Here is a 25,184-nt window from a genome sequence, read left to right as displayed (position 1 = left end):
GCACAAGATCGGGGATTTCTTTGCAAGCGTCCCGCATCTCGGCAAGTTCGCTTTGGATCCTATCTAGTTTTGCTTCATTGCGCCGCTCTTGCTCACGTAGCATCTGAGCCAGTTTTTCGTCTCTTTCTTTTTCCCTCTGTTCTAACACTCTTTCTTTTTCCCTTTCTTTCTGTTCTCTTTGTTGCTCTTGCTCATAGAGCATCTGAGCCGGTTTCTGATCTCTTTCCCTATCTCTTTCTTCTAACCTGCGCAGAAATTCTGCAAATGGGTCTGCAATCGGTGAGCATACTGGTGCCCCGCTTAATCTAGCACTCGATTGGACCCCCTGCCCAGGCAGTGGAGTTGTTACTCTATTCCCATTCTGCTGTGGAGCGTCATTCACCGTCCACAGATCCTCGCCCCCCGCTCCGGAAATTATGTTATCCGAGGCGGTGGCTTGGGATTCGTTTACGTATTGCAAATGACCCTCACTTTCCATATTAACCGAATTTTGTTCTTCTGGTACGGATGCTTTAGGTTGTCCTATCTTACCCATACTAAATTAACTTTAAGCCACTGACAAATCTTTAACACTGATACACACACGATTAATTATCCCCTCCAAAAATAAACACATAAATACACAAAACGAATAATTATCCCCTCCAAAAATAAACACATAAATACACAAAACACCGAAGGTATCTCATGTGCACATGGGTTCGATATTCCGCACAGAGCTACACAGGATGCTTGCACAATAGGCCTTACCTTACTTATTTTTCTTTCTCGTAATCCCTTTTCTTTTCTACACTTTTTCTTCTCCAGATCTCCTCAGGGTGTGGTTTTGTTGTTGTACAAAAGAATTCATACAAGCATTAATATTTTACAACAATTAGACACATACATAATTACATTCAGTACAATAGAATCATATTAATCGGGCCCCAAAGTTGCGGCGCCAATCTCGCGTCCGTCGGCCGTCGTAATTTAATATATATAATATTATTATTGTTATTATTATTTTTTGATTGTTGCCGACTTACGTGGTGGGCCTTATTAAAAATGATATTTAAGTTGAACAATGTAATAAACTTTTCATATTAATTTCCTCGGCTAGTCAGTTCACTTTAAAGCAAGAAATCTTTAGTTATTAATTAAAATTGCGGCCCACACACGCGCGAAAGTATTTTTCTTACCTCCATTAACCATTGTATTGTAGTCAGAGTCCTGGCTCTGGCTCTCGGCTATGGTACTGAAAATAAGAATCTTAAAGCTAAGTATTTTCTGCAACGTCGGGCGGCTGTGGAGAAAAATTAATATTATGCTAATAGCGGGCGAGTTTTCCGCTTCCGCTAATTTTTCATAAGTTAAGATCGCCACGTAATGGCGTCGTTGGCTGCATCGGCCGCTGCGATTGTTGAGCTGTAAATTACTTGAATGCAGGTTAATTCAAGGAAGGCGGACATGAAATCGGGATCACCTCTTACAAATTAAAAGTGCACAATAATATTAAATCAGTATATTATATGCTTAACTCATACAAATATGCTTACATTTGTCAGCACTCGCAAGATGTCGTACGTACACATTCAAGACAAAAGAGGAAGTAAGTGACGACGACTAAAAAATTAACAAAAGAGTGTATCTTGTCGTCTCTTTAGATCATTCTGTCATAAATTATTTCTTTGTAATCTAAACCTACACAGAGAAATTATTATTTTACGGCTACATGATAAAAATTTGGCACTGGGGACGCTATAATTCCCATGTGCAGTTTATTTTTCTCCTGGAACCCTCTAAAATCTCGACTGTTTTTCGGTGCACAGGAGGAAAGAAACTGGAATAGTAGCTGTGGAGGTGGTTACATAACGAAATGCTGTTAACAAATTACTCAGTGCCATTATTCAGTCGTACAATTGTATGTTCACAAAAAGTAATAAATACCTCTGCAGAAACAGAAAAAGCAGGCTTCAGCAAGTGAACAATTTTCCAAGTTTTACACCTTTACACCTACATCGTATGGAATCGAGGTAGGAAGAAAATTGTTGGGGAAAAGTTCTCTTAAGATTTCTTTACTGACAGCCGATCTGCTTGTAGCTTTGTCACAGAAGAGGAAAAAATCTTGTCTTCAGCGAGACTGGAACGGACAGATAACGCAATGTTTTACCTTTGAAGGGTAAATAGTCTACTACTCAGCTAATGGACAACTGTAGCAGACATAGCTACCTTGTAGCCCCAATAGGGGATAAGACGGATAATTCACAACTTGAAAGATGAGGTTTGCTGTAGTTTATGCTTGTAACAAGTTTCTGGAATCCAAAATATAAATTTGCTGCCTGTGCGTCTTCCCGTAATTCAGAATAATTCAGAAATGAGAAGAAAATGTCAAGTGAATATAGCAGGATGATTCTTTGTCACTCCAGGAAGCAAATCGATGGTCACACAGTTGCCAAACATATACTGTGATGTTGCCATGTGTCAGTCCAACAGTAGGAATAATACGTTTCCACAGCTGAGTTTTTTCTTGAGCACCTTGTACTTGTGTTTGAAAGAACGGAGCAGCTAGCCGTCGACTAGATCAAACGAATTGTCTAATGAATTTATTTCTGTTTGTGTAACTAGAGATCAGAGCTAAAGCGTAGTTATGAGTAGCTTTCATATTCACCAACTGCAGCATGAACACCAAAAATTAAGATCAGGAGGAATTATCTGAGTGGCCATAATCTTCAGTAGTTGTAATTATTTTTGTTTTTCTGTAACTTTTCTTAATTTTCCTGCGTTACCAGGAGTTATACTGTAAACATTATGAAGATATAACAATTTTTGTTCATTTGGTCGTTATAAAGTTGAAAACAATTCGTTTAGGAATATTTTCATACACACTATCTTGAAAGCTACAAATGACGTTCGGTTTCATATCTACTTGCAATGATTACAACATAACTGCCGATACTGCTTTGTCAGTAAAAGCGAACTTTGTCTGAAGAATAGACGTGTCGATCTGCAGATGGAGAGAAACCGAAATTTCAGTTAGAGGTTCATTAAGCTGAGCATGGGTTGGAATTTCTATGCACCAATTCGCATTTGGTGATGTTTGCACTTCAGTTAGTTCCTGGTGGTATCACACTAGCGAAGCCTCTAGGCTACTGGAATCTTCATAGATAATTGTCAGAATCTTAGAACAGCTTTCTACTTTAAATAGTAACTTTATTTGTGGCTAAATTCAATTCGCTCTTTGATACTAACTTTAATTTCATTTCATCTGCTGGTGATATGCAGAATGAGTCCCTAGCTGCTCTGAAAGTTATGTTGCCTGCGTTGTTAAAGTTGGGAAGACAGTATTATATTGGTTGGTAGTCAGAGCAGGCTACATACACATGCAAAGACGTTGGCGGTTGTACTGGATTATCTATTTTTAGTAACTATGATAATTCTCCACCCCATGAACCATGGACCTTGCCGTTGGTGGGGAGGCTTGCGTGCCTCAGCGATACAGATGGCCGTACCGTAGGTGCAACCACAACAGAGGGGTATCTGTTGAGAGGCCAGACAAACATGTGGTTCCTGAAGAGGGGCAGCAGCCTTTTCAGTAGTTGCAGGGGCAACAGTCTGGATGATTGACTGATCTGGCCTTGTAACAATAACCAAAACGGCCTTGCTGTTCTGGTACTGCGAACGGCTGAAAGCAAGGGGAAACTACAGCCGTAATTTTTCCCGAGGGCATGCAGCTTTACTGTATGGTTAAATGATGATGGCGTCCTCTTGGGTAAAATATTCCGGAGGTAAAATAGTCCCCCATTCGGATCTCCGGGCGGGGACTACTCAAGAGGACGTCGTTATCAGGAGAAAGAAAACTGGCGTTCTACGGATCGGAGCGTGGAATGTCAGATCTCTTAATCGGGCAGGTAGGTTAGAAAATTTAAAAAGGGAAATGGATAGGTTAAAGTTAGATATAGTGGGAATTAGTGAAGTTCGGTGGCAGGAGGAACAAGACTTTTGGTCAGGTGATTACAGGGTTATAAATACAAAATCAAATAGGGGTAATGCAGGAGTAGGTTTAATAATGAATAAAAAAAATAGGCGTGCGAGTAAGCTACTACAAACAGCATAGTGAACGCATTATTGTGGCCAAGATAGACACAAAGCCCATGCCTACTACAGTAGTACAAGTTTATATGCCAACTAGCTCTGCAGATGATGAAGAAATAGATGAAATGTATGATGAGATACAAGAAATTATTCAGGTAGTGAAGGGAGACGAAAATTTAATAGTCATGGGTGACTGGAATTCGTCAGTAGGAATAGGGAGAGAAGGAAACATAGTAGGTGAATATGGATTGGGGGGAAGGAATGAAAGAGGAAGCCGCCTTGTAGAATTTTGTACAGAGCATAAATTAATCATAGCTAACACTTGGTTCAAGAATCATGAAAGAAGGTTGTATACCTGGAAGAATCCTGGAGATACTGACAGATTTCAGATAGACTATATAATGGTAAGACAGAGATTTAGGAACCAGGTTTTAAATTGTAAGACATTTCCAGGGGCAGATGTGGATTCTGACCACAATCTATTGGTTATGAACTGCAGATTGAAACTGAAGAAACTGCAAAAAGGTGGGAATTTAAGGAGATGGGACCTGGATAAACTGAAAGACCCAGAGGTTGTAGAGAGTTTCAGGGAGAGCATGAGGGAACAATTGACAGGAATGGGGGAAAGAAATACAGTAGAAGAAGAATGGGCAGCTCTGAGGGATGAAGTAGTGAAGGCAGCAGACGATCAAGTAGGTAAAAAGACGAGGGCTAATAGAAATCCTTGGGTAACAGAAGAAATATTGAATTTAATTGATGAAAGGAGAAAATATAAAAATGCAGTAAATGAGGCAGGCAAAAAGGAATACAAACGTCTCAAAAATGATATCGACAGGAAGTGCAAAATGGCTAAGCAGGGATGGATAGAGGACAAATGTAAGGATGTAGAGGCTTGTCTCACTAGGGGTAAGATAGATACTGCCTACAGGAAAATTAAAGAGACCTTTGGAGAGAAGAGAACAACTTGTATGAATATCAAGAGCTCAGATGGCAACCCAGTTCTAAGCAAAGAAGGGAAGGCAGAAAGGTGGAAGGAGTATATAGAGGGTTTATACAAGGGCGATGTACTTGAGGACAGTATTATGGAAATGGAAGAGGATGTAGATGAAGACGAAATGGGAGATAAGATACTGCGTGAAGAGTTTGACAGAGCACTGAAAGACCTGAGTCGAAACAAGGCCCCGGGAGTAGACAACATTCCATTAGAACTACTGATGGCCTCGGGAGAGCCATTCATGACAAAACTCTACCATCTGGTGAGCACGATGTATGAGACAGGCGACATACCCTCAGACTTCAAGAAGAATATAATAATTCCAATCCCAAAGAAAGCAGGTGTTGACAGATGTGAAAATTACCGAACTATCAGTTTAATAAGTCACAGCTGCAAAATACTAACGCGAATTCTTTACAGACGAATGGAAAAACTAGTAGAAGCCGACCTCGGGGAAGATCAGTTTGGATTCCGTAGAAATGTTGGAACACGTGAGGCAATACTAACCTTACGACTTATCTTAGAAGAAAGATTAAGGAATGGCAAACCTACGTTTCTAGCATTTGTAGACCTAGAAAAAGCTTTTGACAATGTTAACTGGAATACTCTCTTTCAAATTCTGAAGGTGGCAGGGGTAAAATACAGGGAGCGAAAGGCTATTTACAATTTGTACAGAAAGCAGATGGCAGTTATAAGAGTCGAGGGGCATGAAAGGGAAGCAGTGGTTGGGAAAGGAGTGAGACAGGGTTGTAGCCTCTCCCCGATGTTATTCAATCTGTATATTGAGCAAGCAGTAAAGGAAACAAAAGAAAAATTTGGAGTAGGTATTAAAATTCATGGAGAAGAAGTAAAAACTTTGAGGTTCGCCGATGACATTGTAATTCTGTCAGAGACAGCAAAGGACTTGGAAGAGCAGTTGAACGGAATGGACAGTGTCTTGAAAGAAGGATATAAGATGAACATCAACAAAAGCAAAACGAGGATAATGGAATGTAGTCGAATTAAGTCGGGTGATGCTGAGGGAATTAGACTAGGAAATGAGTCACTTAAAGTAGTAAAGGAGTTTTGCTATTTAGGGAGCAAAATAACTGATGATGGTCGAAGTAGAGAGGATATAAAATGTAGACTGGCAATGGGAAGGAAATCATTTCTGAAGAAGAGAAATTTGTTAACATCGAGTATAGATTTAAATGTCAGGAAGTCGTTTCTGAAAGTATTTGTATGGAGTGTAGCCATGTATGGAAGTGAAACATGGACGATAACTAGTTTGGACAAGAAGAGAATAGAAGCTTTCGAAATGTGGTGCTACAGAAGAATGCTGAAGATTAGGTGGGTAGATCACGTAACTAATGAGGAGGTATTGAATAGAATTGGGGAGAAGAAAAGTTTGTGGCACAACTTGACTAGAAGAAGGGATCGGTTGGTAGGACATGTTTTGAGGCATCAAGGGATCACAAATTTAGCATTGGAGGGCAGCGTGGAGGGTAAAAATCGTAGAGGGAGACCAATAGATGAATACACTAAGCAGATTCAGAAGGATGTAGGTTGCAGTAGGTACTGGGAGATGAAGAAGCTCGCACAGGATAGAGTAGCATGGAGAGCTGCATCAAACCAGTCTCAGGACTGAAGACCACAACAACAACAATGATAATTCGTTACTTACTAGTGTACAGTTATTGTGTTAATTTCAAAGACAGTTGAATAACAAATCTTGTAGTCTAGTACACAAATGAAATGATGGTCACTGCACATATTTCACATGTCACAATTTGTTAAATAATCGGTTCACTGTCACCTAACTTTATCTGTTCATAACTCTAGTGAGCGTTAGTACGTTCTGTATGATAGTTCCCAAGAGTGTAATACTTTTTGTAGTCTGCTTCCTGTCTACATCTAACTTTCGAAACACTACCTCCGCTTTCAAACACTACCTCTGCTTCGTAAGTTATAGCCTCTTAGCAAAATCTCAAAAAAATTGCCGAAAGCTGTGATGTTGGCTCCTCCTCATTTTTTTACAGAACTAAATACACATCTACATTCTTCTGTGGGAATGGCTCGTTCTAACACTTTTACACGGGAGCTTTCACCTTTGACAGTTTTTTGCACAATTATATTTTCATTTGACTCGCATTCGGTAGGACGGCTGTTGAAATTCGCGTTCGGCCATCCAGATTTAGGTTTTCCTCGTTGACCTCGACGTCGATGGGATGTTAAACCCTTCCTAATCTTCCCTCCTTTGTTACTGTCGATTTACTTCCGGAAGTGACTTAGAATTATCCCGCTATATCCATTTGATATTTTCTCGTGAGTCTGGAAAAAAATGTTAAATGGTTCTCACTTAACTGATGACTTACAGCTAGCAAATTTGTGTTCCTGAGTTTAGGTAGCTTGTTCCAAGCAAAAGTACAGCTAATCTCGTCTTTTATGTTGCAAATTACTTGTCTGTTAGCCGTCTTTGGGGCAACAAGATAGTGATGTTTTGTTACAGTTCCCAGTTAACTCAGCAATAAGGTGTTTGCCCTTCAAAGGGATGACTGCATTAGCTGTCAGTTCCATTCTTGCTGAAGCCAATGTTTTTACCTCTTCTGTGACAGAGCTACAACCAGGCAACTCGGCGATTGGTAAAGAAATCTTAAGAAAACCTCACTGCCATCAGTTTCCTCGCTAGCTTGACTCAGTACCGTGTAATTCTAAAGGTGAAAACTTTGGAGAATTGCACGCTAGGCAATCTTCCATGATAATTTTTAATTTTTTGTCATTAAACGATTTATTGATCTTATTGTGGCACTGAATATGAGAGCTGATCAACAAATACTCATATTAATTTATTTATTCACCTTTGACGTTAAGGTGTTTATTACTCCATTTCAATGTTTACATGACCTTTTTCAAATTACTCCTCTCCTACTTGCATCCACTTTTTATATAGTCTCTGTCAGTCCTCTAAAACTTCGTGTAGGTCATTCTTTGTTAGGTCCTTGAAAATCACCCTTCTTTTCTTCGCCACTGCGTCAGAGTTCTCATATCAAATGTTCTGAAGCTTTGCCTTTAGTGACTAGAATAAATAAAATCACAGGAAGCAAGATCAGGGATCTAAGGCAGATGCGGTACACATGTAATATCGAATTGAGCCAGTAACTGCACGATTTGATTTGCGATGTAAAGCCGCACATTATCATGGTGAAGTTGCCACCCAGTCTGAGAAACTACTGATCCTCTCCTTGCAATATGCTTCCTTAGTTTAGCCAGCACTGATGTATAGTACGCTGCTGTGAAGCAATGTGAGCAGGAACCGCGTGCTGGTAAATCATTCCATGACAATCCAAAAATGTGATCACTATCACAGCAGAAGCATAAACACCATGTCCACTTTGCACAGGAAAGACAAGTCGGCCTTCTTTGAAGTCCTTGAAGCACCTAAACATTGTTCAACAAGGTGCTTTTCGAAAGTTTCAGTGATCGTGTGGTTTAAATGAACACACATTTTTATTACGCCATATTGCTCCTCTCATCACTGTCACTGTGTAGTATGCGAAATGCAAAGAGCGTCTACAAGATAGAGCATTACTATCAACTTACCTACGAGAGTGCTACCACCTATTGACATTATACATAAAAACCCGCTCTTTTCAAATATTCATGATACAGATAGGAAAATATCATGGACGCTACAGGAAAAAAATGTCTCAGTCTTTGTTGATCAGCGTTCGTAATTTGTTGACTGGATTTCGTTATGAACTTGCTGTGGACAATGCAGTAAATACGGGAAAAACATTTTTTAGTCGGTCTTCACGACCTTGTCCACTGTGGTTGGGCAATCACGTGAATTAAGTAAGGTTAACGACCATGTCCTAGCTACCCTGGCGAAGATGTATAAAGTAATATTTCTCATGCATTTTCGCAATTTTTGAGTCTATTGATTAATGAGTAATGAATGATTCTTTTCGACGACAGTGCATGGAGTGGCTTTAATAAAGGAATACGCAACTAAAAAACTTCGTTGCGGTGACCGAATGATACGTTGCTTAGCCTGACACCTAATTAAGGATGGGAGGTGACAGTCTGTTTGTGAGATGATGGAGCCATCGAATATGGAAGCAAAAATTGGTTGTGGTGACAGACTTGAATCTTAGCCGGAGGTTTACGTTAGGTTGGAATATAATAGTTTGGCTCTGAGTTAGAGAGGCAAACGAATTTGAAAGCAAATAACCTGGTTGTAGTGACAGACTGACCTTTAACTTAGCCTGAGGTCTGGTTAGGTTGGAATGTGACAGTTTGGATGTCAGTTGGCGAATCCAACGAAAAATCTAGAAGAACGTGCACAGTCCTCATTTGCGACACCAAAACATTCAAGGAGTGGTAAAGGAGTGTCCTTCCTTGAATTCACGTATTACCCATCGAAAGTGGACAGTGTGGTTAGTGACAGGCCAGTTACGTTATTTCCCTTATTTATTTCAATATCCTTAACGTACCTATCTGTTCTGCTATATTTTCATACTTTCGTAGTAGTCCTGTGACACAGTATGTGGCCGGCCGTTGTGACCGAGCGGTTCTAGGCGCTTCAGTCTGGAACCGCGCGACCGCCACGGTCGTATTGTTCGAATCCTGCCACGGGCATGGATGTGTGTGATGTCCTTAGGTTATTTAGATTTAAGTAGTTCTAAGTTCTAAGAGACTGATGACCTCAGATGTTAAGTCCCATAGTGCTCAGAGACATTTGAACCAACACAGTATGACTGTAGGCATGACCGTTTCGGGGCCGAAGATGCGTACTGTCTTGTTAATATTCGTGACGATTTGGAATAACTTCGTTTTATTAAAAAAATAAGACTTTTGTCGTATTGTTATCGTGATAAGTTGTACCTCATGTGTAAAAGCAGAATGCTTCCTTCATAGCGTTGTTTCGTTAGTTCACTGAACACGACAGATGAACATCATAGATAAATTAATAAGCAATACAGTCTCTCACATTATCTAAAACATTTTGACAATGCTCGGATAGTTTTCGACTTCACATAGGTAGAAAGCTAAAAATGTGAGTTGACAGTATGTTGTTGGCAGTACTTGGTCTCCTTGCATCTTACGCTGTGTAACAAATAGTAATGCCTGCAGATTAGCGAAACAAAAGGACGAGTGGCCTCGCGAATTCTGTCACTGAATGTCCCTTGTCTTACCAGAGGTCGGTCAGCGATCGAGTTACTCGTACTCGTCGATGCTACGAAAAATCTCCTCGTTTCTTGGGCATCCTTTTGTAATACTGCTTCTCAGTCACTTTGGTTCTAATCTTTTCGTGCTTCCCCACAGACCATGATTCGCTTCCTGCAGTAAAACGATATTGATGTGATAGTTACTTGTTCCATAGATCAAATTCACGGTAAACGTTATTATGTGGAATGTGTTAGTGGAGCAAACATAGAATATTTATATACAACTAAAAAAATAAAAGTGATATTTATATGGTTACATGCTGGACATCCACAGGTCTTCGGATTTTTTTTGTTTCTTTTATTACCTAATTGTTTCTCCTTAAGACTTCCTCTGAGGTATAGAAAGAGTTGTCAAGAAGCTTGTCTACATGCTGGCCATTTACAGGTTTTCTAGATTTCTTTTTATTAACTAATTGATTCCACTCAATAATTCTTCTATGGTATAGGAGACGTTGTCAAGAAGAAACATGCTTAGTCTAAATTTGAAAGCACTTTTGCTACCTGTCAGATATTTTATTTCATGGATAGATTGTCAAAACGTTTAATAGTGCATATATCACTTCTTTCTGTATCAAAGTTAGATTCATTGAAGGGTAATGCAGATCATTTTTCCTTCATCAGCATTTTTGTTACTCTCAAACTTAGGTAAATTATTGATAATAAATTTCAAAAATGTGTAAATTAACTGTGAAGTTACGTAAAGAGATACCTGCAAGATGTACATGTCTGAATTCACACATAGTTCTGATTACTTTCTTCTGTGCAGTTAATACTTTTTGCGTAAGTGAGGAGTTACCCTAGAATATTATCCCATAAGACATCAGTGAATGAAAAAATGCAAAATACGATAACTCATTGACTTCTATACCCTAAAAGTTGGCAATTATTCTTATGGAAGATGTAACTCAAACTAACTCTTTAGCAAGTATACAATATGTTTTTTCCTGTTTTAGTCTTCATCAATGTGCACAATTAAGATCGTAAATTTTCTACTGTGTTTATTATTTCTTGTTGGTACATTAGGTTAATAGAAGGTAGAATATTTCTGATAGTGCAAAACTGGATGTCAAAGTTTAAAGCTAGTCCATTTGTGTAATATAAAGCAAGAACAGTAGCGGACCAATTATCGAACCATGTGGGATGTCCATTGTTGGTTGGTTGGCTGATTGGGGGGGGGGGGGGGCTGGACAGCGAGCTCATCGTCCCATCGGATTAGGGAAGTACGGCGAAGGAAGGCGCCGTCATAGGATTAGCCGAGCGGTCTAAGGCGCTGCAGTCACGGACTATGCGGCTGGTCCCGGCGGAGGTTCCAGTCCTCCCTCGGGCATGGGTGTGTGTGTTTGTCCTTAGGATAATTTAGATTAAGTAGTGTGTAAGCTTAGGGACTGATGACCTTAGCAGTTAAGTCCCATAAGATTTCACAAACATTTGAACATTCACACACGTTTGGCGAAGGAAATCGACCGTGCCCCTTCACAGGAACTGTCCCGGCATTTACCTGAAGCGATTAAGGAAAATCAAGGAAAACCTAAATGAGGGTGGCCGGGCGCGGGTTTGAACAGTCGTCCTCCCGAATGCGAGTCCACTGTGCTAACAACGGCGGCAACTCGCTTGGACGTCCATTGTAAATTCTTCCTATGCAAATAATGTGATCTCCCTCTTTGTATTTCTCAGATAGCCTTATTTCTGAAATAAGAACTAAGCCAGGCATTTTCTGAACTACATATTCCGTAAAAACTTGACTTCTCTAACATAATATTATGACTGACCCTCTCCAAAGTTTTCAATAAGTCACAGAAGATCCCCACTTGTTGATAGTTTATCATTTAAGGTTTTTATTATGTGCTCAATAAATTTATGAATAGCTGACTTAGTAATACGGCCGTTTTGATGTTCAAACTGTGACTGGCTAAAGACCCTATTACTAGACAGGTGTATGACGGGCCCTGGAGTACATTACCTTCCCAGAAATTTTAGAAGGAGTAAGGCGTGTCAATGGACATATGTTATTGACGTCTACTGTATCACACTTTTCATAGAGAGGTCTAATAATGACCCATCCAATCCCAGTTTATCTGGGAAATCACCCTGAGTTGATCATGAATTTCATATGTACTAAGAACATAACTTATTATAGCCCCACAACATTTTAGTGTGTTATGCGAGATATTGTCCACCCAATACGAATATTACTTTTTAGAGTCATGATGATCTCCGTTATTTCAGATGGGGTTCATATTGTCACGAACAGTGTGGTGTGGTCTTGTTGCAGTCAGGGGGAGCAGTGGTACGAATTTAGGAAGAGAGTGAACCAGCCCATGATGCAACCGCGTTCCACCAAACTGTATATCCCGTCCATCAACCAGGTCGCCCAGGACTTCACCGACAGGTGAGGGTATTTGGTGACACGAGTCCTAGGCGCTTTACTAGGCAAGGTCTTCATTATCTTTGATCTTCACTTTTTCAGAATGCTCGCTATCAGGGACGAGAATATGAAGATGCCTGCAGACTTCGTGAATGAACTGAACAAGTGGGCATTAGAATGTGAGTGACAAATTTCTGTTCTTGTGTCTATAAGAAAGCGAAGGTAAACTACATGTCGTGTTCTTAGAACTAATATTTCGGTTATTGTTTCTTCATTGGAAGAAGCACTTCCAGTGGTTGAAGACAGAATGAGAAAGGATTGTAGCCCATCCACGATGTTATTCGACCTGTTCATTAAGCAGTCAGTAAAGGAAATTCGGAGAGGGAAATAAAGTTCAGAGAGAAGAAATAAAAATTTTTTGTTAATGGTATTGTAATTAAATCAGAGAAAGCAAAGGACTTGGGCCAGTAGTTGAATGGAATGAATAGTGTCTTGAAAAGAGATTATAAGATTAATACTAAAAAAAGTAAAGCAGACGACGGAATGTGATCTAATTAAATCATGTGATTCTGAAGGAATCAGAATACGGAATGAGATGCCAAAGTGGTAGATGAGTTTTGTTGTTTACGTAGAAAAAGACTGCTAATGAACGAAGAAGAAAATATACAAAATGAATCCTAGCCTTTTATGGACGCGAAACGTGGACGATAAGCACTTCGGACTAGAAAAAAATTGAAGTTTTGTTGCGTGGTGTTACAAAAGAATGCTAAACATTGGATGGGTAGATCAAATAACAAATGAGAAAGTACTGATTCGAATTGGAAGGTAAAAGAAATTTATAGTATAACTTGTTTAAAAGAAGGATTTGGTTGATAGGAAACATAATTAGGAATTAAGGGAGCGTCACTTCGGGAAAATGTTTGGGTGGAGGGGGGATAGGATATGGTCGTAGGGACACTCAAAATGGTCCCTGAAGCTGAGCGGCTTAACACTCTCTCAGAGAATGAACTTGAATGTCCGACAACTCTTAGGTAAGATACATGACGGCTACATTTATCCAAAATAGTCAATTATATTTTAAGCATTCTTCCAACCGGAAAAATACATACAATTGTTCTCTCTCTACTCCCATATGGGCGGGTTTGTACCTCAGAGTCCGCTGGTTCGAGTCATGTGATGAAGTTTCTTTCAAAGTTTTCGCGAATTTTCCATTGTTTAACGTGTGCCGACTGACATTCACACTAGGGAGAAGTATCGTCATTTTTCTCGCTCTGCAGGTACCCCAACTAGCCTGAATAATACAAGGTGGGGCAAATAAAAGTGGTGCGGAGAATAGAGTTACAGGGTACAAAGAAATACAGCAGAGGAAAGGAAATACAATACTGATCTGACCATAGAAGATGTTGGAAGTGACTACCATTTGGCACTTTTGGGATTTGATCAGGAAGTGGCTCCTCCTTCGAATGTGAGTGTTTATGTTGTCCTTAGCGTAAGTTAGTTTAAGTTAGATTAAGTAGTGCGTAAGCCTGGGGACTGAGGACGTCAGTAGTTTGGTCCCATAGTCCTTACCATAAATTCCAATTCCAGGAAGTTGCTGAAGGTGGGTCGAAGCTGGACTGCTGGAATTGCTGTAGTCTCATTCGGATCGTTCTGCTGCAGTTCTTGAAGACTGTGAGGGTTGTTGCAATACAGATTAGACCTGAGGGCTCCACACAAAAAGTAATCGCATACTGACAGTTCAAGTGACCTGGGTGGCCATCTAGGGCCATGACCAGACTGACCTCTGCTATAAACTCTGTCAGGAATGAAGACTGTGTAAATGTGTTCCAAAGTTCTTACAGCTGTATGGGCAGTTCCTCCATCCTGTTGAAAGTAACTGCAGGTCTTTTCCTCCTCCATTAAAGCTGCCACAAATTCATGTCCAATCATGCACACTCGTCTGGGCCACTTTTATTTGTCCCACCCTGTATATACGCATTGGAAACCAGGGGACGACAATTTTCCATATCTTCGTTGATTTCCAAGTAGAGTACAAGTGTCACCCGTCCCCATCCTTTTCAGCCACCTCATCACACTACTTCGACCATAACTGTGTGTCTCCCATCAGTCTCCCTCACATCAAGTTTACACATCTTTCACCAAAAATTTCATTTTAATGTATGGAATTTCACCTTAACAAGCATATCATGTTACACACATTTCATTGGTTCGAGCCTCATAGACACACGTCTTTCATGCATTGCGTTATAAATCCCTCACAATTCATTTTCATGTACATCCCCATGCTCATATCCTAAGCTTTTTGTTTTCTATTTTGACGATGTATGTCCCCATTTTTCTAATCTATACTGTCAATGTTCCTCTCGTAAGGTGCCGTGGTCTCCTGACCTTCATTTCTTACATATTCCATCCTCACAATCGTATTCAGCACATCAAGACGCTTCATTCGAACCCAAACTCGATAAGGTAGAGTCAATTTTGTATAAATTCAAGTAAGCGATATGCAAATCTAATAAGTAAATCGCAAGTGCCCACCGAGGTTGAAAAAGTCGAGGCTGGCGTACACAACATGATGGCCACAGGAATTTTCATTCTAGGGAGGCGGCCAGGCCCTGGAAGTTCCGTCCCTTTAGAGGGGTGGGTCGGCGCACACCTACTTTGGCTGAAGCGACCACCCAGAGAGATGACAGCTTTTGCCAGAGCGAAGGGGTAACGACCCCCATGTTCGACTTAAAAGCAAATTCTGCTACATTGTGTGGGAGCGCCCAGAAGACGCATTTTTTTCATGGACAGACTGCATAATTATGGGGAGTTCTCACAGGAGGACTGTATATGACTAACGGAGATGCTACAGATCTCCTGTTTAATAGAGCAATGCTATTTGGCGGAATATTTCTGATGCAAAGAGCCAGAGGAGGAGGAGGGAAGACAGTGAATGATATACCCTTGCAACTTTTCCAAAATGGTTCAAATGGCTCTGAGCACTATGGGACTTAACATCTATGGTCATCAGTCCCCTAGAACTTAGAACTACTTAAACCTAAAAAACCTAAGGACATCACACAACACCCAGCCATCACGAGGCAGAGAAAATCCCTGACCCCGCCAGGAATCGAACCCGGGAACCCGGGCATGGGAAGCGAGAACGCTACCGCACGACCACAAGATGCGGGCGCAACTTTTCTAGGAAAAGGAGCCGTTCTGTTGTCGGTCTTGGAGTGGGAACACGTAACGACAGCGAGTGCGCTCGTATATGTAAGCAAAGAGCGAGGAACAAAGTCTCTCCTCAGTACTTCACTGGGAGAGCACCTCTGTCATTATCAAATCGGAGTGATACTCTATACTGAGTCGCTCGCGATTAAGCGTTGTTCGCTGTGTTGGCCACCACACTTATTGTGCAGTGTGAACACAGACAGAGTACTAATTAAACGCCCTCGAGCGAATATTGAGTGGCATCGTGGTGGACTGGTTATCTGACCGGTGTACCACACCACGACAAGGGGCGGAGAGGAGTCCTTGACTTCATCAAGGCGTAGGGAGAGTTTGATTGGTGATCAATCCAGATAGAAAGAGATAATTCAGTTATTTGTCAACAGCGAGCGACGCAGACAGCAGTCGTCCCAGCTCATGGTATTGTGCTCTACAGCGTATTCGAGCCCCATCTGTCCTCCATAACAGTACACTCCATTACATTTCTCACGTGACAGCCTTGACCGTACCTAGAAAAGTTATTCAAGTTGCGTACGCTGGCTCACAGCCACTCTGCCGAGTAAATAACATTCTTAAAGAAAATGGAGAAAAGAACCTTTCCATACTTTGTAAATAATAGCATTCCTGTCCATAAGAGGCAATCTACTGTTCCTTAAAGAACCTGGAATTTTATTAATTTATAAGAAAAAGTTTCACTAGATTTCTCAGAATTTTTTGCGATAAATAATATTGTTCGTTCGTTTAATGTTTCTCTTACACTAACTAGCAATACTCCAGTGCCCAAGTATTCCACTATTTACGTAAGAATATACACTACTGGCTATTAAAATTGCTACACCACGAAGATAACATGCTACAGACGTGAAATTTAACCGACAGCAAGAAGATGATGTCATATGCAAATGATTAGCTTTTTAGAGCATTTACACAAGGTTGGCGCCGGTGACGACACCTACAACGTGCTGAGATGATTCCAACGGATATCTCATACACAAACAGCAGTCGACCAGCGTTGCCTGGTGAAACGTTGTTGTGATGCCTCGTGTAAGGAGGAGAAATGCGTACCATCACGTTTCCGACTTTGATCAAGATCGGATTGTAGCCTATCGCGATTGCGGTTTATCGTATCGCGACATTGGTCCTCGCGTTGGTCGAGATCCAATGACTGTTGGCAGAATATGGAATCGGTGGGTTCAGGGGTGTAATACGGAACGCCGTGCTGGATCCCAACAGCCTCGTATCACTAGCAGTCGAGGTGACAGGCATCTTATCGGCATGGCTGTAACGGATCGTGCAGCCACATCTCGATCCCTGAGTAAACAGATGGGGACGTTTGCAAGACGACAACCATCTGCACGAACAGTTCGACGACGTTTGCAGCAGCATGGACTATCAGATCGGAGACCATGGCTGCGGTTACCCTTGACGCTGCATCACAGAAAGGAGCGCCTGCGATGGTGTACTCAACGACGAACCTGGGTGCACGAATGGCAAAACGTCATTTTTTCGGATGAATCCAGGTTCTGTTTACAGCATCATGATGTTCGCATCCGTGTTTGGCGACATCGCGATGAACGCACATTGGAAGCGTGTATTCGTCTTCGCCACACTGGCGTATCACCCAGCGTGATGGTATGGGATGCCATTGGTTACACGTCTCGGTCACCTCTTATTTGCATTGACGGCACTTTGAACAGTGGACGTTACATTTCAGATGTGTTACGATCCGTGGCTCTACCCTTCATTCGATCCCTGCGAAACCCTACATTTCAGCAGGATAAAGCACGACTGCATGTTGCAGGTCCTGTACGGGCCCTTCTGGATACAGAAAATGTTCGACTGCTGACCTGGCCAGCACATTCTCCAGATCTCTCACCAATTATAAACGTCTGGTCAATGGTGGCCGAGCAACTGGCTCGTCACAATACGCCAGTCACTACTCTTGATGAACTGTGGTATCGTGTTGAAGCTGCATGGGCAGCTGTACCTGCACACGCCATCCAAGCTCTGTCTGACTCAATGCCCAGGCGTATCAAGGCCGTTATTACGGGTAGTGGTGGTTCTTCTGGGTACTGATTTGTCAGGATCTATGCACCCAAACTGCGTGAAAATGTAGTCACATGTCAGTTCTAGTATTATATATTTGTCCAATTGATACCCGTTTATCATCTGCATTTCTTCTTGGTGTAGCAATTTTAATGGCCAGTAGTGTAGAATATTTTTGCGTCTTTTCCTTTCAGCGGGCGACTCGGGAAGATTGCTGAATCTTTTTCAAGCATTTCTTGTTCGTACATTAGGAGCGTCTGTCTGACTTCTGTAGGAGTGTGAGGTGGAAATTGTTTCATGCAGGAGCCATTACGCAACTTGACAAAAATAAAACACATACACTGTACAATCTCTTCGCGTATCTTATGTTGTATTATTAGGCACACACTTCACCCTACGTTAAAATCATTCTGAAAACATTGACAAGTGTGATTATTATAAGTAATTGTGGCATGTAAGGAAATAACGGGTCAGGTGCCAAAAAAGGGGAAAATTAGAGTTATCGGAAAAATTCCGCAGTAAATGCCAAGGTCAATAAAACATATTCTGACACGTGCGCCACAATAGCGGGAGAAAGTGTTTATAGTTGTCTAAAGATAGCATTCGTGTTTAAGATCAGACTTAATGTTCAATAAGGGATTGTTTGCCAATTCTCTGTCAGTGGTTCAAATGGCTCTAAGCACTATGGGACTCAACACCTGAGTTCATCAGTCCCGTAGAACTTAGAACTACTTAAACCTAACTAACCTAAGGACTTCTCACACATCCATGCCTGAGGCAGGATTCGAACCTGCGATCGCGCGGTCCAGACTGAAGTGCCTAGAACCACTCAGCCACCTCTGTTAGTGTCTTGGCGACGTGCGCTTGGATGAATTGTTGACAGTTGAAGTATTTCTGTGGTTTATTTGCAACAATAGGACATTGCTGAAGTAATTATTAAATGCATATAATACATAATATTGCATAATGGAAAGAAAAATCCGCACTAGAACGGAGGAAGAGAGGTGAAGGTAGTGTTCGCAGTAAAAGCGAGAAACTAGGCCGCGAAGGAAAGGAATATACTCGAAAGTGCAATTCTGTGGTACCAGCTAAAGAGGCTCCCGAGCACCTGGTAGACATTGACTGTCATTTTAACAATTATTATAAAGTTTGGAATCGACATAGGGAATTATAATGTATTTAAATGTGTTTAATTTATTATTGAAACGATTTTCATATCGACAAAAATCATCGTTGTGATTATGAGGTCATAGTTAACTACTTGCATTGAATCAGATCGTGATTTTGCTCGCATTCAGAGACAAAAGAGGCTAACGGTGAGTAAAGTTCCAAAAGATTGAGTTAGCTTCATCTCTAAATCCACGCATGCCTTACCATTCACAGTGACTGGTACCTAGAAAGAGATTACTACGATTTTAAGTCAGCTGCTGAAAAATATATGAATTTCACGTGTGCATAGAGCGCAGTGCATCAGACTTACTGCTGAACAGCTAGGGGTTTTGCAAGTTCGGTCAACTCTCGATGCAATTGAAGAAGTCAAACAAATTTGCATCTTGAAGAGGACTGTGAAATCTTCTGATGCTCAACAGACACAGCTGAAAACACTACACGGTGAACCTAGGTTGTCTCAAGAAAGGAGAAGTTAAAATGATTCCATTTGTAAAAAAAAGGGAGTAAATGGTTTTACAAGAACCTTGTGAAATGAGTGAAAATGGAGCACTTGTACCGTTATTTTTGTTGAAGCCATCTCATTTTCTTCAAATTTTGCGGCATTTTGATCTTAAACCTATTGACGTAGAATAAAAACACACATATGATATGAAAATTGTACAGTTTTTGTGTTTGTATTACGATCTCCAACTTTTACACTGCTGTACACATTTTGTTGATTATCTCTAAACCAAATTTTTGGTGCTTGGCGCAGTATTTACTTACATTCCACAATTTACTTTGTGGCGCTGGACATTCGTATGTTAGCTCGCGAATATCAGGCTGTACTGGGGATAACTGGTGTCCACATAAATATGGGATCCTCTAAGGCTACGTTCAGCACTTGTTCATGGTGCCCGTGTCGACACTGCTGCCAATACTTACATCAGTAGAGCCGTCTTGAGTGGTATGCTGTTAGTTTCATTTTATGTGTTGTGTGACGTTAGATTCTTGTCTCGTTAGCGTTTTTCCTTTCCTTTTTTTTAACCAGAATCAAATGATGGTATATGTCTAGATCAATATTACTGTACGTGCTGCGCTATAAACTGGAAACTACATAAAATTGCTATTAAAAGCTATGATGGTAGGTGTCACCACAGGAACACTTATCTCGCCAATGCACCATAAACTTAAGGCTTTCCCAAAGAACGATTTTTGGTTGGTTTGCGAAAGGCAAGCGTCATGTAACAGTGCAATAATGTTTCCTGTAATACCTGCACATGTTCGGAACTGAATGTTTGTGGTTTTACCTTCATGTTGCCGGCACTCGATCACCCTCGTGCTGCTTGACTTACGTAACACAGCTGTTTCCTTGCAGCCATTTCCCTGGTGGCCCTGGACACGCGCCTCGGTTGCCTGGATGGCAACCTGGCCCCAGATTCAGAACCTCAGCGGATTATCGAGGCGGCGCACACCGCGTTCGACTGCATGCTCAAGCTGGACGTGCGGCCCTCGCCCTGGAAGTACATCAGCACGCCCGCCTGGAGACGCATGGTCAAGGCGCAGGATTACTTCTATCAGTGAGTAGGCCTAAACTGCCCGCTTTGTACCAGCACTCAAGTTCGACATGGGAAACATGTTGCAATTACTCTAGACTAGAGGTTATAATGCCTGCCTGCCTTAAGTATAGTCGCCTGCTGCGATCAGTGTTCCTGTGTCAGTACCTACCCAATCCCTCAGCCATGTAGAGCCAAGGACGGTAGCAAAGTTAGATGAATTATTCTGTCACAGCAACTGCTTCTAGTGTGGACACAAAGGGAGACATTAACGCTACGCGTGTGAGTGGGAAGTAGGGGTGGCGATGGAGTGGGGCGAGGGGGGGGGGGGGCAATCGGAACAATCAAGTGGGCAATTAACGCCCAGTCCAGTGCTTCGTCTCCTGTATAACATCTCTAGTGAGGCTTTTCCGCGCATGCTGGTGCATGGTGACCGTTAAAAAAATTACTGTTGCCTCTGCCATGCATAGGCCCTGATCCACTATAGGATCAGCACAGGTTCAAATGGCTCTGAGCACTATGGGACTTAACATCTGAGGTCATCAGTCCCCTAGACTTACAATTACTTAAACCTAACTAACCTAAGGACATCACATACATCCATGCCGAAGCAGCATTCGAACCTGCGACCGCAGCGGTCGCGCGGTTCCCGACTGAAACGCCTAAACTCGCTCGGCCACACTGGCCGCCATCAGCAGAGGGTATGCATGCTTGATGTTGTCTGTGGTGTCACCGCCAGACACTACACTTGCTAGGTGGTAGCCTTTAAATCGGCCGCGGTCCGTTAGTATACGTCGGACCCGCGTGTCGCCACTATCAGTGATTGCAGACCGAGCGCCGCCACACGGCAGGTCTAGTCTAGAGAGACTCCCTAGCACTCGCCACAGTTGTACAGCCGACTTTGCTAGCGATGGTTCACTGTATACAGACGCTCTCAATTGCAGAGACGACAGTTTAGCATAGCCTTCAGCTACGTCATTTGCTACGACCTAGCAAGGCGCCATATTCAGTTACTACGAATGTACTATGAATAGATAATATTGTGAATCATGTACCGACAAGAGCGACATTCATCATTAATGGATTAAAGTTAATTATCAAACTAATTACGTCCGCTTTCTGAATTCTAATTCCTTGTTATGTTCCAGTCCTCACGTCAGTATAGTTCTTCCCTCCTCACGCCAGCCTGCGTGAGCTAAACGCGTGCATTTCGGCCTCCTCTCGCAACACGGTGTTGGCTCTTCTGCCAACACTACATTGTCATATCTCTAGGATCGTGCACCCATTAACATGGTCCCGTCGAGAAAGTAGAGCACTAAGTCAATGAAAAAACTTAATGGCATACAAGAAATAGTGTTGCAGGGTCTTCCGTAGAGAAAAAGATTCTCCGAGACAATGTGATAGAGCGAGTGACGGAACTAAAGTATTGTGCCAAGTTTGTTATTACCTCTTAAAAGAAAATATGTATATGATCTTATGACTTATTACTGTAGACTAGAGGTTATAATGCCTGCCTTCCTTAAGTATAGTCGACTGCTGCTATCAGTGTTCCTGTGTCAGTACCCAACCAATCCCTCGGTCATGTAGACCCAAGGACGGTAGCAAAGTCAGCAGAATTAGAAGAAGAAGAAGAAGAAGAAGAAGGTGTAATTAGATGAATGACGAACACTAACCTCACTTAACTAAGGTTTATTCAGCACTTGCACATACAAGAGCGCGGAGCGAACTGATATATGAGGATACTTCTAGAATGTACTGGAACTGAATATAGAAATTAAAATTGCACAGTCCAGGTGAGTTTTGAACTCACGACCCTTCATGCAACATTTTAGTATCATAACCACCACGGTGCTACTCGGTTTCTTCTGCGACAATATCCATAAGGACCACTTTTTAGGATCTGAGACATTAACGTTAGTATATCTGTTCCTTTTTTTGTAAATATTTGATATGTCTTTTTGCTTTATGACATATTCTACAACCTTGAACGTCCTTCTACTATGGATCCGAGGAACGAAAAGTTGTAAATTCCTTTCCTTTTTTTTTTTTATTATAGAGCTTGGCCAATTATAGGCAGCTTAGAACTTAAGACAAAGGTACAATTTTTTTCTCCTTGTCTTACCAGAACTTCTTCATGCGTTGGTTGATGGTCCGCCTCTGTTCATTTGACATGAACAGGGTGTTCATTTTAACTGAAGAGAATGAAATATATCGAAAACTATGCATCTGATCCAAAAAAAAATATAATTCCAATTTGTTTGTCTCGGAGGGGGACAGCCCATGACACCACACTCGACTCGCCAACAACCCCGTACGAGAGTGGCACGGGAGAGCAACTTTAAATCTTCAGTGGAAGTCCCTGTTTTTTCAATGTTCAAATGTGTGTGAAATCTTATGCAACTCAACTGCTAAGGTCATCACTCCCTAAGCTTACACACTATTTAACCTAAATTATCCTAAGGACAAACACACACACACACACACCCATGCCTGGACTCGAACCTCCACCGGGACCGTCCATGTCTGCAGCGCCTTAGACCGCTCGGCTAATCCCGCGCGGCGAATTTTCTTCGTTTCACCTCATATGGCACGGTAATCGGAGGAATGAAAACTGGTACACAATCGTAATTTACATGCTACTCAACGGCCCTTGAATATCCATTAGGAAGTGGGACCCCATCTTAATGCTGAGAGGGTAGGACAGGCCAGTATTTCGTAACTTCTAATTGGAAAACCCAATCGCAATGTTGTATTCCTTCGATTTACCGAACAGAGGAGTACCCGACGCGTCACCGTGGCCATGCAGCGAACTACGACGTATCATAACAGACAGTACACTGCGATCACAACTCACTTATAGCGCAGACGTAGAACAGAGAGCGGCTCTAAACATTGCAATACTTGCGCAGTGTTTATCGCCTATATACTTACATATACTATATACTTACATATACTATATACTATACTATATACTGTACACTATATACTATATATTTACATATCTACATATCTTACATATCATACTTACTTATATATCTTACATAACAGATGTGCAAGTGGACGATGAATGTCGCAACTACAAAACAAAAAATTGAAATGATCCTGATTTACTGAGAATGTAGGAGAAATGTTGAGGCTAATGTTGCTTGTCTGCCGAACATTTTCCAGAGAAAGCTAGATCTTGTTAGCTCTTTTACAAGGTTGTGAACCTTTTTATGGCTAATGGCAGCGCATAAGAGCACGGTAATTACACCGTGATTCCGGTATGTCAGTAGGTAGCATTGTCACAATACTGTATTGTCATAAGTATCCTCCATACCACGCATCGCTGCCTTAAGAACTTCGTGACGCCGATTGTCATAACTCGGTAGTGTTTTGTGAATGGCCACTTCAACAAATGCAAACTCTCTTTGACCATCAAAATTCTTGTATATCAAACTTGCGTCCTCAGCATCCTTTTGTATGCTTCGGAAACATGGACTACCTATGCCAAACAAGGACGTCACCTTAATGCTTTCCACATGCGGTGTCTGAGATCCATCCTCGGAGTAACGTGGAAGGACCGAGTGACCAATGAAGTAGTGCTATCTAAAACTATCTGCAACAGTATTTCAGCTATCTTGAAGCAGATACGACTCCGCTGGCTGGGACACGTCCACCGTATGGATCCTGACAGATTACCACGTGAGGTGATGCTTGGAGAGATCTCTATAGCCAAAAGACCTGTAGGAAGTCCTGTATTGAGGTTCAAGGACTCCTGTAAACGAGATATGGAGAGCTTTCGAATCGACACAAACAGATGGGAGGCACGGGCTAGATTGAGACCAGAGTGGCGTGATGATATATCATCTGGAATGCCGAAGCATGATGAAGGCTTGTTAGACAGATTAAGGCAGAAAAAGCTTCGCAATGCTACCACAGCTCCTGCATCAGCAGAAGATACACGTGTGACAATTGCGGCAAGAGATGCCGTGCTGCCATTGGCTTGACAAGTCATATGAAAAAATGCAACCCATAAATACACATTCACTGCAACAATCATCTGTCAAGATGTCGCCGGATTTCTTTCTGTGAGGGTATTTAAAAGATAAGGTGCAGCAGCAAATGCCAACAGGCCGTGAAGACATGGTCAACCGCATCAGAAACGCCTGTGCTGACATGACCACAGATATGCTCGTGACCTGATGGAACTCATTTGAAAAGGGAATCACTAAATGCACTGAAGTTGGCAGTACTACGTTTGAATACTCACTCTAATTGGACATGTAGAGTAGCGTTCGCCTCGAGCCACGACCACAGTTCAAAAATGGCTCTGAGCACTATGCGACTTAACTTCTGAGGTCATCAGTCGCCTAGAACTTAGAACTACTTAAACCTAACTAACCTAAGGATATCACAGACATCCATGCCCGAGGCAGGATTCGAACCTGCGACCGTAGCGGTCGCTCGGTTCCAGACTGTAGCGCCTAGAACCGCTCGGCCAATCAGGCCGGCTCACGACCACAGTGGTGCGTCGAAATGTCGGAGGAATACAACGTTACGAATGGAGTTTCCAATTAGAAGCTATGAAATACTGGCCTGTTCTA

At 41.8% G+C, this 25,184-nt stretch overlaps 1 protein-coding gene across 10 annotated transcripts in view; it reads left to right on the top strand.

Annotated features, from left to right (window-relative positions):
* The window catches only part of LOC126259432 (probable cytochrome P450 301a1, mitochondrial), a 414,350-nt gene that overhangs the window by 341,594 nt on the left and 47,572 nt on the right, over window positions 1–25,184 (top strand). For 3 of the 10 annotated variants that reach the window (XM_049956243.1, XM_049956238.1, XM_049956234.1), the window contains exons 5-7: window positions 12,545–12,661; window positions 12,740–12,816; window positions 20,421–20,622. The exons of 5 other annotated variants lie outside the window; for them this stretch is intronic. In XM_049956243.1, coding sequence (XP_049812200.1) covers window positions 12,545–12,661; window positions 12,740–12,816; window positions 20,421–20,622 — 396 coding nt within the window. The remainder of the gene's footprint in view (window positions 1–12,544; window positions 12,662–12,739; window positions 12,817–20,420; window positions 20,623–25,184) is intronic. 2 more of the 10 variants (XM_049956242.1, XM_049956240.1) reach the window with 2 other exon arrangements.

This window comes from Schistocerca nitens, chromosome 5 (genome assembly GCF_023898315.1).
Source record: "Schistocerca nitens isolate TAMUIC-IGC-003100 chromosome 5, iqSchNite1.1, whole genome shotgun sequence".
In the NCBI taxonomy this organism is placed as follows: Eukaryota; Metazoa; Arthropoda; class Insecta; order Orthoptera; family Acrididae; genus Schistocerca; species Schistocerca nitens.
This window is presented reverse-complemented; position numbering and strand designations above follow the sequence as displayed.